The 14,165-nt window shown below is 44.2% G+C and overlaps 1 protein-coding gene across 1 annotated transcript in view; it reads right to left on the reverse strand.

Moving 5' to 3' along the window:
* cadm3 (cell adhesion molecule 3) overlaps window positions 1-14,165 on the reverse strand; it is a 100,232-nt gene that overhangs the window by 59,212 nt on the left and 26,855 nt on the right. Inside the window, exon 3 of the mRNA XM_084370046.1 lies at window positions 170-319. Within this exon, the coding sequence (XP_084226172.1) occupies window positions 170-319 (150 nt within the window). The remainder of the gene's footprint in view (window positions 1-169; window positions 320-14,165) is intronic.

The following is a 14,165-nucleotide window of genomic DNA, read 5'->3' on the forward strand; positions in this document are numbered from 1 at the left end:
GCCAAAGAAAAATGACTTGGCTTGAGACTTGGACCAAATGGATTCAGTCACTACCTGCAAGCAACGTGTATTTGAATGTATTTTGTAGGAGATAAGGTTGCTTTATTGACACTTTCGTAGTTTTTCTTCCCGCTCCCCATGTCTCTCTGCACCCGTCCCTCCCTCTCACCTCTCTTCTCTCCGAAGTACAGGGTCTGCTGTGCAGTGTTGGACCATTGCAGTGAAGAGTTGTCGCTCTCGGCCACCCGGCAGGTCAGTGTCACTGTGCCCCCGACGGACACCATCTCATCTGAGGTCACTGGTTGCAAGGGGTCTTCGTCTAGGTAGCAGAAGAGAGGGGGAGAAAACTCATAAGACAGAGCGATAGAGAGGCAACAGGGAGTAGTCAGACAGACACTGCACTCATATGAAAATACAAGCAAAAATAGTCGCACACACCAACACACAAATCAGATAAACTCACAAAATGCATTACTTGCCTCGCTCTCTCTCTTTCTCTCTATCTCCCCCCGCCCATCTCTTTCTCTGCTTGTCAGATTATCTATATATCTCTATCTGTCTTTCTGAAAGCAAAGACACAATGCACGCACACACACGGACATGCTGTCAGTGGGACAAAAAAAGCAGACAAATGGCTATCTGCTTGTATGTCTGTGAGGCCAATGTAAGAGCGATGAGTCAGTAGCAGGCCTGGCATCCAGAGACTGCACGACCTGAGGGACCAGCCAAGATGAAGAGACCACGGCAGGCAGCGGCTCCCGACAGGTCAAAGCAACAACAAGAGCACTGTCTTATACCTCTAATGGCTCTGTAACCCTCTTTTGTCAATATCTGTGTCAGTTTTTAAACGCCATGCATATGTATCGGCTGGTACAGAACAAGCTCAAACGGGACAGGCATTATGGAAATGAGCAGGTCAGAGGGAAAGAGAAAGAGAATACAAATGACCCAGTATAATGAAGGGATTCTAAAGGCTCGAGCTGGAGCCGGCGCTGGAACACCACAAAAACCACTGAACAGTGAACTGTCTGGGTGTTTAACAGTATTCAAATTGGCCTAAATTATGGTATTTAACAGAAGCCCCTTGATAACGGGTGGTGGTGCAGGCTAATTCTGCTCTCTGCATTCAGTGAGGGTGGCTGACGGTTATGCGAATCAGAACACGAGATGTGTGCTAAAACACGCAGCCGCTCGTTACGGTAAGTTACTCCGAACATGGCCACCGCGCCACTTTCTGATGTGTTAAGTTATCGCGGCTTTGAGTGCCCAGCCGTGCCTCGTGCTCCACTCCCTTCGCGCTCGCTTCCGAACATGCCAGCACTCACTCAACCTAATCTCGAGCAAAACAAAAATGTGGCATAATTGACGACAAGACCAAGCGAATGGTGAGAACATCTCTTAAGAAGACATGCCTCAAAGCGGTCTCCTCAACCCTGAAAATATGGCATGTATAAATAGTTTAATTGGAACCAAATTGTCAAGCAGGAGACAGGTTTATATTCAGTGCGAAGCGTTATCGCATCCTTGCACCGGCGGTGGAATTGATTTTTTTTTTTTCCAACAGGAAGAACATCTGTTTAAGTGTGCTTCCGCGGAACTCCCATCAAGACATGAAGGGGGGGGGGACACGCGAAGAGAGGATGCAGAAGACGAGGCGAGCAAACTAACTGCACTTAGCATCAAAAACACACATTTGCAGTACATGAGCTGAGAGCAGCAGGCAGCAGCTATGGGAATCTCTTTTTGCAATTTTGAAGTTGGATGGCCAATTCAGCATCTCGGAAAACAGAAGTTATCAGAAAAGAGAGAAAAAGTCTTCTGTTTGCCTCTGGGCTGAGAGAATCCAGAGCCGTCACTGGTCTTAAAGGTACTGCCAGGATTCAAACGGCACTCAGAGACTTCCAGAGCCCTTTGTGTCAAAGTAAGTCGCTCCTTTGCTCTCTGCGGTGTTTTACTGCAGCCATGACCTTGTGGTTAGTTTATCTAAGCACCGTGATGGCTGAGGGCTAGATGTGTGGTCAAGTGCACCACGGATTAGTGTCTCCTTTAATAGCGTCTTGGGCTAATACTTGCAGCTGATCGCAAGAGCTCCTCTACTTGGCACGAACACTTTGGGTAAATTGGCTGTCCCAGTGCATCAGTCATCAAGCCAACCACAATGAGCTCCGACAAGTTAGCCAAACTTGTGTCTTATCTTTGGCCGCAGCAGAGATCTGGCATTTCTGACCAAGGACAACCTGTGTCAGAGGCTCACAGGGACATTTGTTCTGGTAAAACACTTTCAGCAGTCGATCCGTGGCTCTTCAGCAATGAATAGAATCTGGGAAATCTTGTACAGAGCGGTGCACATAATATAATATTTAGCCTTCCTCATGGCCATGTCTTACTACACTCGTTTAACCTGTTGAACTGTAATTTTTAAAATATCTTGAATAAAGAATGTAATAACAAAACTGAGTACATATTCAAACCCACAATGTCATATTTATTACAGCTTCAGCATTATATCAAATGTAGAAATACATCGATACTTTGGCTAAAACAATGATTTGATCACACATTTCTCTATCATGTTGAGTTAATGTGAATAAATTAAACAACCTATTCTTTATGAATCACTGCAGACTTGTACATTCAATTCAGTTCATTACATATAACGATAAGAGGAACTTCTGCATGAACATGATGTGTTTTTAAGTGTTTATTATTCAAGTATTGTTCATAAAAGTACTGCAATTCAAATTGGTAATTCTGTCTCCAGTAGTAAATCACACATCTTGATATTTTATTTATACACATTGACTCAAGATGATAGAACACTTCACATTAAATGTAACTCTTTACATTGACCTTTTGTAACACAGCTAGCTGGAATACATAATTAATGTACATAAAGTCACTGGTTTATAGAATGTAATCTTGGTAAATTAGACATCATCTGAAACACATTTCTTCTAAATGCAACCTAAACTATTAGAGAAACCATGGAAACCATGGATCAAAAATTGCAATCAAATTAAATAAAGTCTTGTCACAAATAATGACCCATCGATGGAGAGGAGCTGAAGAGGATCAATTCCATAAATGTAGCGGCAACAAATGTGACATTTCTAAACAACTGTTTGTCATTTTATTATTTAGTCATTTCAACGTCTTTTATTTTCATTTCAAAGTATTGATCTTCAGCACCTGTGGCCTGAAGATTAGCTAAATGAGAAGTTGCCTGGAAGGTCACAGTTTCGATCCGTGGACTGACAGGACCAATCTGTAGGTAAAAAGCAGCACTCGCAGCTTGTTTATTACCACCGCTGGAGTGCCTTCGAGCAGGGCACTAACCCAGTGGAGCTCACTGGCCCAACAGATCACAAAACTGTGCCTGTTTTATAAAAACACTTGTATATCAATTAATGCAAGCTAATAAATAAAGGTTAATCTCGCTCTTATTGAGTATAAACGTTTTAATGGTAATTAAACTGCACTCTGCATCTTAAATCTAAAGCTCCACCAATGCATACAAATCACTCGATGTTGTACAGTATGTGAGCATGGCAGCAACCTTGTTCATGAATATTGGTCTAATTTAGTTGCAGCACTTTGTGTGCAGAATTTAACTGCATCGGGATAATGTTTCAATCTTTTAGCAATAATTCAGATCGACGCGGTGGGTCATTAGATGGTGCGATGGGTGAGGTTAGCTGGGCATTAACATGGGCGCCAGAGAGATTAGACTATTTGAATTAAGAGGAAAGTTTCTGAGGTCAACAGATTTAATGACACATCCTAACTGCCCTGATGGCGCACCCAACTCATCCGCCGGTCCGAACTGGTTTAAACAAATGCAACAGAGTCATTTGCCAGTAGCATATGACCCCTGTAAGCCTCAGATACAGATACAGCTCTTCTTAGCTTTGAAGCTACTTAAGAGCAAAGTTAAAGGAGGGAAATTAAGTTCAGCCAGAGTTTAAACGGTTAAGTCAGGCTAAACACCCGGGCTGCAAAAAATGAAAGGAGAGACCTATCTATCCTTAGCAGACGCTAAGTTAAACACTGCGGCTTGCTCTTCTTTCTTCTCTCCTCACATCTACTCCTCCACTTCCCCCCGCCTCGAGCTGTAAGCCCGAGGAAGACACGGGTATTTAAAGCAACACAATTTACACTTTCCGTTGCTGGCAACAAGGTGAGAGAACGCAGAGGTAGAAGGCTGACTGGGATATCAAGCCGAGGGAGGGAGAGAGGAGGAGGAGAGGGAGAAAGATGGATGGATAAGGGTATGTAGAGGAGGGTGGGTGATAAAATGAGGCGGGAAACTGTGTCTGCGTGTGAAAAAGCGGGAAGGTGGGGGGAGAAGAAATGACAGAGGAGGTGTGAGGAGCTTGAGGGCCCTCTGTTAATGACAAAAAAAGAAAGGAGAAAGACTTTAGGGAGTAGTCTCAACATTTTTTTTTTTTTAAATAGACTTATTTTCTTTCTTTCTGAGACTCGGATGAGAAGATCAATATCCATCGTATGTCTACCCGTTACATAAAGCGCTGCAGTCAGGGTGTGCTTAACCTCACATAAAGATTGAACGCAGGTGTGAAACAACTAGGCCCCCCAAAGACCGTTCACCGAGTATTCATTATCCTCCACTATCAACAAGCAACAGCAAATTGTGTTCTCTTTGTTTATTCCATTCATGACCAGAAATGTAAAACTGACAATTGTGGTTTTAGGCGGAATAAACTAGAGGTCCTCCCAGGGACATTACGTTTCTAATACCTGAGGCTCCCAATTTTATTCATTTAAATTGGGTCGCAGAGGACATGTTTATTGTTTCAGATCTGTGTGCATGTTAATATGTGGACCACAGCTGTTTTTTAGCATCTTATTGCGACTATTTGATTCGGCACCGTGTTTTTCACCATGACTAATTATCTTCAGTTTTCTTTAAGATCCAATCTTCTTTCTTTTATTGTGAAAATTTATGTATGCATATTGGGTTTTGGTTAGTTTTTCCACCATGTGTTTAGGATCAAGTCCAAAGCTCTGGACCCATGAAATTGTCTAGTTGGAGCCTTTTCTTGGCAAACAACCGTATAAGAGCCAGATACTGGATTCCAAGATGGCGGCCATTAATACGAATGAAAAATTGCTCACCCAGTGTATGAGCCAAAACTTCCTGGAAGGGCTGCACCAATTAGTCGATAACCCTAGCCCTGATTAACAGAAAATTAATTGGCAACAGTATTGTGAAAATCAATTGATCTTTAAAGCCATTTTTCAAGCAAAAACTGCCAAAATCTTTGTTGCTATGTTATCCAAATCTTAGATTTTGTTGCTTTTTACGTTATATTAATTTGTGTCTTGGACAATTGTACAGTTTAGGGATATTGTAAAGAGCTTTTTCACTGTTTTGTAAAGTTAAATAGAGGAAACAATTACTCAACCAATCTAGAAAATTAACAGCAGGTTAATTGATCACTAAAGTAATTAGTCGGAGCCTGCAACTTGGTTTGCCTCCTCATTAGTGCTTTTCAGACTAATGAGGACTAAACAATAGGATGACGTCAGGCACATAAAAATAGCTGTTCTAAGCTCTGGGAAGGTTTGGCAAATATAAAACCTTAATGAGGTTTCGTCTCTGCTTTACAGACATCTCCTGTATAATGGTCATCTGTGGGGAAAGTCCTTTTCAGGCTTCAGGGTTTTTTTTTCTGACAGTATTGTGGATTCCCACCGGGGAAAATTGGCAGTATAGCTGTGGGCAGACTCGCTGTGCCACTGTCTCCCAATACACCCATCGAACAACCCAGAATTTTGTCATTACAGTGAGGTTGCCAGAATTGGTACCATTGTGCATGTACAGAGGCCAAAATCTGATGCTCACTAAACATACCTGGCAATTGCAATTCCAGCAGGAGCTTCACAGCAGTGCTAGAACAGGGGACTGTGACCTATAGTGTTCCTAGTAAACACACCAACCTCTTTGGCTGGTGCAATCCTTCCTCACCAACCAGTTTCTGCTCTTCTTGGGTAATACTCCACCTCTGGAACCGCTATTCGTTACTGGAGTGTTTCTGGGCTAGAGAGAGCAGACAGGACGAATGTTTAAAGGGCAAGCTGCCCCTACACAAGCAGCCCGGTCGCAAACGCTGCCTTGCCGAACCCAAGTCCTGCATTCAAGCTCGGTATGTATCGAGGGGCAGCCCTCCCTGTGGACACTCGATCTATCCACTCTGTCTAGTCCAGAGACACAGCTGCGAGCCAAAGAGGTTGGCATGTTCACCAGGGAAAGTACAGCTGCATCATTACCACCAGTAACGCAGACATACAAGCACACATGTATAACTGCGTAGGCCACTTGCGTAGGTTACGGCATAGGCTCTGCACAGTGTCTATGTACATTTATAAATGAGCCTTAAGGAAGAAATAAATAGGCATATTTCCAAAAAAACTTGTAAGCATTCCTTCAGCTTCCCCATGTTTCACTCCCTAAAAAGAACAAACAGCGAAAAATTCAAACCACCTTGGCCATCTCTATGTTCACCCCCTCTTTCCTTCCTCCTCCATCTGTCTCCCTCCATCTTCTCCCCCCTCCTCCTCTCCATCTGCCCCAATGTCCTCCTCGGTTTCCTCTCGTCCTCCCTCACCTCTTCGCCCTTCTGTCGAGCCTCCTCCCCCTCCTCCCCTATTCCCGATCAACTCGTTTGCTTCGCGCCATCCTTAATTCCTTCTTTCCCTCCTTTTTTTTGTTCTCCCAGGGAAGCTTTACTGTGTTGCTGCTAATTAGCGCGGGTTAATGAACTTTATTTACTGCAGTACAAGTGTGTGTGTGCGTGTGCATGTGTGTGTGTGTGTGTGAGTGTGTGTGAGTGATTGGGTTATAATCCGCATGTCTGTGCATATGTGGGGTGTGTGTGTTTGTAGGCATTTGCACGTCAGGGCGTAGGTGTAGTCGCTTTGCAATTAAGTAATTATCTGAATGTGTGTGTGACCACGTGCACGTCTCTTCATATGTGTGCGAGTGAGAGTCTCAAGAAGTTTACTATCTGTGTGTGTGAATGTGTTTGCATGCGAGCGTGTGCTTGCGCTCGAGTGCAGTTGTATTTGTTTTGCAGGGAGGAATTTATCTGTTTGTGCACAAGCGTGTGGGATGGAGTATCTGTGTGATTTATGAGATGGTTTTTTTATCTGCATGTGGTTGAGGCTGCGTCCACGTGCGTGTTGGCGTGTGCGCATGTGTGAATCCACATTCTACTGCAGCTGCACAGAGAGGATACTGTGCTATGGTGTGTGACAGACAGAGCCATGTGTCTTGGTGCTGCTGATGCTGTACACATTTGATGGGAAATTCAGCCAACAGTGTGCAGTTTGATATGGCATGGTATGATACAGGCCATTACACACACACAGAGGCATCCACTCACACACACTGAGAGCATGCCACGCCCCCCAAGTCGTACACAGGAGTGTCCACGCCACACACACACTCTCGTAAAGCATACAGACATGAAGACATATATGTTCGTCAAGCACAAACAGCACCCACGCTGACAGAAAGATGTAAAAAAAAGTGCTTAAAAAAACATTAGATACAGTTGGACACATAAAGCAAACATGCAAACTTATGCACGTAAAGCAAACAGAGGACACATTCGGAAAGACACACACACACACACACACACAGCACAACCTCCCCCACACCATCCATCTATGCCCAGCTGTCCCCGACCACTACCCATCCCCCTGGGTATGTGTGTGTGTGTATATCTTTGAGTATATGTGTGTGTGTGAGTGTGTGTATGTGTGTGTGTGCCCTTCTGCCCACCTCTAACCTCTTCCTCTTTCTTTATCCCTCCCTCCGTCCCTGATCCCCCTCGCACGGCTGCTGTGAGTCAATCAAGATTAAAATTCTAACCAGATATTTGAAAATTTGCCCACTGAATGAAAACCAAAAAAAAAAAAGAAAAACATCTGCAATGGGAAACCAGTGCAGCCCCCACCCCCTCCTCATCACTATGAGACAAACACTTCTCAGGCCTGTGAAGTGCAGAGCCGGGCGGGTGTGGCGAAAGGCTTTGTTTTCCGCCTGATTTTCGCGGCTGCAGAGCCTTTAATAGGGAACGGTTGTCGCGATCCTCATTCTGTTGTCCTGTCGCTGTCATCTGGGGGCGCCCAACAAATTACTTATAATCTTTGAGGGGTGTGGGTGGGTGGGGAAGTAAAGAGGGGTGGGTGGGATTTGGTTGTGTATTTGGGATTTAAGCACCCCCCTCTGCCGTCTTAGCACAAACAAACTCCTTAGTCCTTAGTTTGTCCTCAAGCCCGCCTTTTTTATCAGGGCTGATGGTTTGCGGGGGATTCTGGGGGACCAAAACAGCCCCCACCCGATCAAGTACCCCCTCCAACCACCTCCAGTAGCCCTGCTCCCCACCCTTCCCTCTGCCGCCTGTCAAACGTAGTTAGCTCAGAGCTCAGACGATCCCTCCCTCCACTTCTTGGTCCTCATCCTCCACCAGCTATACCCCCCCACGCACACATCACTCCCATCACAGCCCAGCAGTGTGTCTGCAGCAGCAGTGAGGCGCCAAGCCGGCCGCCCCACCCTGCCACTGGAACAGCGCTATGAGAAAGAAAAGAGAGCGCGGGTTGAGAGAGGGGGGAGAGGCGGGAGAGGGCTTGCAGAAAAGGGCAGCAGCATCACTGCTGACAAAAGAAAAAGAATAATGATTTGCCAGGAAGAGAAAGACAGAGAGAGTCGGGGCCGGCGAGAGAGAGCAAAAGAGAGAGAAAGAGAAAAGCACAGGGGGAAAAACAGAGCAAAGAGACTGAAGGAGAGAAAGAGAGTGAGAGGTGAGCGAAGGACGTGGCAGAAATAAGCATATATAGATAGATGAGACCAATGAGGAGAGATGACAGGGTGACTTAGAAAGGGGGCAAAAAAAGACTGAAAGAGCATAAAAACACAATGAGAGTAAGATGAAGGGAAGTAGAGCAGAGTGGAAAGACAGAAAGTCAAGAAAAGGAGACGGAGGGATGGAGAGAGAAAAAACAAGTGAAGGGATGCTGACAGCAGTGTCGGGGCGGGGAGAAAGAGTGACAGTGAGCAGCTAAAAGTTAAAGGACAGGTTTTTTCTTGAGTCTATCTTAATACAGTAAGCACGCCGAAAGAGTTTTCTGTCCCTGTAATCATTCATTCCTCCTCTCCATACAGGTCTGAAGTGATCTCTCTCTAAGGCGACTTCACTGTAACTGATGGGGGGTGAAATTTGCCCCCCTCCATCCGTCAGCAGTCTCAAGTTCAAGTGGGTATCTTCCGGAGTTAGAGTCTTTTTGGGTAGAAATCCCTTCCTCGTGTTTCCTGAGGTGGGAGGGAAACTACCTGCTAGTCGCACCTACAGGCCTGGAATACTAACCGGGCAAAATGGGCAACTGCTCGAGGGCTCCTGATCCCTAAAAGCCTCCGATTCATATCAATTGGTTTTTGGAAGAGCACATTTGTCACCAATTTCACAAATTCAAGGTATAATATGAAGGCAGGTTCTGCACAACCCAGTGTCCTAGGAATTACATCCATATTGGATGATTCAGCACCTAGCCATTATGTCCAATGCCAACATTCAGTGCCAATGCAAGAGAGTAGTGTTCCCTATTTGAAGTGAGGCAGACAGTGTGGGTGTGGAGGTCAGAGGGAATGGATGGGCATGTCATACATCTAACTTTCTTTCAGGAGACTGATGTGATGCCACCGGCCTGCAGATAGCCTTCCCCGTTTTATTTTCCCTTAACCAAGTTTTTTGGCTGCCTTGCCCTCACCGTACCTTCACCATCACAGGGGTCAGGATAGTTAATGATGCTCCACAATCAATTCTTCCAAAACAGCAGCGAAAACCACATTTGGTGCAAGTGGGTCAAGTACAGGACTCTCATTCAGGAGACTGGGGTTTGAATACCGCTTGGAACATTTTATTTTACTGTTCACTTGTTATTTTTATAGAAATTTGACTTAGTACTTTTTCAGTCTTGTCACTGGCAGCAAAAATACTTGGTTAGGTTTAGGGAAAATGCCTTGTGTTAAAATATAAACTTTCACAACTTTAAATGCACATTTGAAAGGATAACTCCTGCTATACGTGTATCATGTCTTTTTTACTTGCCAAGCCATGACATTATAAACCATGACTGGTCAGCTTCACTGATGGTCCTGGAGCAACATCAATCATGATCTTCTGGGAAGAATACCAACGCAGCGATATCAGAACGTGCTTCTGCAGTGAATATAATCATCATCCATCAGCGTTTTTGTCTGGCGATAGGGTTATTCTGCATTATCATCTGAATCCGTGGCTCTGCCTTTCAAATGGCTGTGCATGTGGACAAAACGCCACAAGTAAACATCCACGAAGCTGTCAGAATGAAGACCCCCCACTTGATTAGTCAAATTGGCCCCATTCAGAAGGTATTGCTTCACAGCTAGTATGGAAAAGGAGGGATGATTACAGTAACCAGAAACTCTTTCATCTGAAAATCTGAACCTATACTTTGTCGGATATGCCCTATTTAGCCACTCATCACACAGAAACCTATTAGTCAGCTGCTGTTATATCATAATTACCTCTATAATGATCTCTCTGTAGTGTTTTGATACCTTCCTTGTATTGTAATGCACTGTAAACCACTTTGGCAGTGGCTCATAATTTGACAGCTGTGCCAGCTGAGCTCCGTTAAAATGAACTGATTGGACACAGACAGACAGAGGGGTTTTTGCGAGAAGAGCCCTTTACTGCAACGGTGTGCACACAGTTTCAAGGAAGAGAGGAAATCATCATTTGATAAGAAAAAAAAGAAAACCGAGAACACCAACACACACACACACACACACACACACACACAGGAAGATAAAGAGACTGAAATCTTTAATGCCTTGGCAAATGCACTGACTGCCCCTGCCAATAGGCCACTTAAAGAAATGAGTAGTCAATTACCAGAAGTCTGCCCTTTTTACTAAGATCACTGGACCCGCTTTGGGAAGCGCCAGAACCTACACTCTCTCTCTCTCGCTCGCTCTTTATCTCTCCCTTTATCTTACCCTGTCCCTTCTCTCTCGCTCTCTGTACACCCATCTTTCACAACACCAATACCAAGAAGGCTGGTACTTGGTGGCTCTGGGAAAATGTGTCACAATTACACACGCACAAACTCTTACATAGAAATATTTTCATTTCGCATGTCAGTGTGCATATGCATATGATGCATGTGATATGTGTATTTTATCTCAATGCAGTGTGGTTCAAAGTTGTGACAACAGTTTAGGGAAAGCCTTTTGTTGTTTGAACACGACGACGACCCTGTGCAAAAGTTCTTCACTTCACTTTGTGCCCGACATCAGCGCTCGATCTCACTAATGCTCTTGCGGCTGAATGGGAGCAAATCCCTGCAGCCGGGTTATAAAGCCTTCCCAGAAGCCTGGAGGACGTTAATAGCAGTGGATTAATGCCAATGGTTTTAGAGTGGCATGTTCAGCAATTACATAATAGAGTCATGTTTTTTGTACTTTTGGCCAAGAGTCTAAATATTTATTGTAAAGTACTCAAATGAATACTGTGATTCAACCATAAAAGACATCTGCAAAGTGATGCAAACTACGATGTACATAAAAAGACACTCAGGTACGCACACTCCGCACCTCTGCAGCTCTATGGCATGCCCAAAAGTCAACCTGGTACCGCAGCAAAGCAAGTGATGTTGTAATAAAGCCTTGTCAGAGATGAGAAAGAAGCGAGATGTCTCACTCGTGACGCACAAAGAAAAGAAAAAAAAAACAGAAAGGCAAACTCGGCAATTTAAGTGTTAAAGTGGAATCAGTGCCGTGTTTTACTTCACCTAGGCGTTAAAAATGTAAACATTTTCATCCCACGCTCAATTTAGCAAGAATAAATACGCAACATCAAGTTAGACTTTCAAAATAGAGCTTGCTAGAAGCATTTCAGCTGACAGTCACGGTTTGGTAAGGTTCAGGCACCAGAACTACTTGGTGAGGTTTAGTAAAAGATCATGGTATGTGTATCCTGGGTGAAGGTCCTGTGTTTGACCTGACCTTCTCCTTACATGGACTTTCTCACTCTTCATAGTATGTTCAATACTGCACTCTCATACACATGTTATTTTCATGCCCAGGCGAGGCCAAACATGACACCAATCCTCCAGTGGATCAGCAGGTCTATTACACTCTTTGGCGTGAGACTGGACAGCCACATAAACATACACTGACACACAGAGGCAAGCAGAGTCACCACTTCCAAGCTGCACAAACACACATAGCCACTCACACACACACCTATCCACTCGTAAAACCTTCCGATAACAGCGGGGACTTATATACCAGGCAAAAGAAGGATAGGGCTCTCAATGCCCGGGGAAGGGCCAAGATTAGAAAAAGGGGAATAGCGCTAAAGCTTCAGCCGAAGAGAGAGGCTGAGGAGGATGAAGGAAGAGAGGGGGGGAGTGAGAGAAAGAGGGGTGAGCAAGCGAGCCGAGGGGTGACGAGAGAAGATATGCTTCAAATTAAATCATTTGGAACAAAAGAGGATTGTTGCCAAGCAACCCAGCCAGAACGGGGTTACCAGGGCAACCGAGGTGACCCGAAGCTTGACCCAAGAAATGGAGTCGCCCTTGTCGTCCATCGGCACACGCACGCACGTGAACACACGAACAAGCATCTCCACCTCTCTCTCTCTCTCTCTCTCTCTCTCTCTCTCTCTCTCTCTCTGTATTGCTTTCAAGGTCCATCCGACAAACACAAACAGACAGCAGGTTTCTCCTGGAAAATGCAGAACACAACGGAAATGTCACCCCGTGGCACAAACAAAACACAGGGCTTTCAATCAAAAGGGGTTTTTCAAATTGAGAGGGTATGGGGTTAGGCAGCTAATGGGTGAAGTTAGCCAAAATCAACAGCTAGTGAAGCACAACACATAAACTGTCCAAGATGAGCTCGCAGAATAAATAAACAGAGCTGTATTTTTTTTGGCAGCACTGTCTGTACACAAACACTGTTATGAAATGATGGATGGATCCCAGATTCTTCTTTAGTAAGGCAAAGGATGCACAATCCTCATTTTAGAAACTCAAAATGCTACGTAAGACCTGTCTTTACCAAGAGCACGAGACCTAAAGAGACAAAACATGATCTATTGTTTCTCTACAGTTGTCAGCCTTTTGTTTTGAAATAGTCCTGTTCCTCTCGGCCTGCCACTATCATCAACTGTACATTCTGTATCATGTTGATCCAGCTTTTCACTGAAGCTGTAACATGTGAAATATTAAAACCCAAGACTCCATGTTTTTTTATGGCTGTTCTTTCACCAGTGCATAATGTGACACACATTTATTTATTATTGAAGAACCTCTGACTTCATTGCATTTTTCAAAACCTCAAAGTGAACTGACTGCCACCATCATCGTCACTGACCAAACCAGTCACTTTTAGCAGTGGAGCTCCTCACTGGTGACTCAGTGTGCCGCTGTTAGCTTAGCGGTGAGTCAGAGTATGTCGTTTCCCCCCTTAGAAAGCATTTTAAAAGACTGTGGAAACTGTAGAAGTGCTGATAATGTGCTACTTACCACTTAACAGTCTGAATCAGTGCTGATTGTCCAGCTGGGGTGTGTTCACTTCCTGTTCTATTCACTTACTAAAGTGCATTCAAATGGTGGACCACTTAGCTGAGGAATGAAGTGAAAAAACTACATGTAAGACAAATTAACTTTGAATGGAACTACAGAAAATGAAGGCCGCCCCAATCTAATTTTTGGAACTTCAGCATTTCAGTGAGATTGTAGCAGTTCATATTATATGCTGATTAGCAAAACTGTGTGACATTTCTAGCTGGCAACAAAACTGGTGTTTTCTTCGAAGACCTGCAGACATTTCCAGACATTTTTCTGAGGGCTAAAACTGTCTTTTTAGTACAGGAAATTGGACCATCTCCGTCCGAAATCATTGCAAGAACTGGTATTTTAAGCAAACTCGTGATGATTTCCTAACCCCAACCAAGTGTTTTTTGTGCCTAAACCCAGGCAGAGCATAAGCACAAGAGAGAAACAGAAAAAACAGAAATATAGATGATTCAAGAAAATTCAACTTAAGAAAACGTAAAGTTGCAACATAAAGATACGTCCAGTTTTAA

Source organism: Pagrus pagrus, assembly GCF_965226575.1.
Source record: "Pagrus pagrus genome assembly, chromosome: 12".
NCBI classification, from domain to species: Eukaryota; Metazoa; Chordata; class Actinopteri; order Spariformes; family Sparidae; genus Pagrus; species Pagrus pagrus.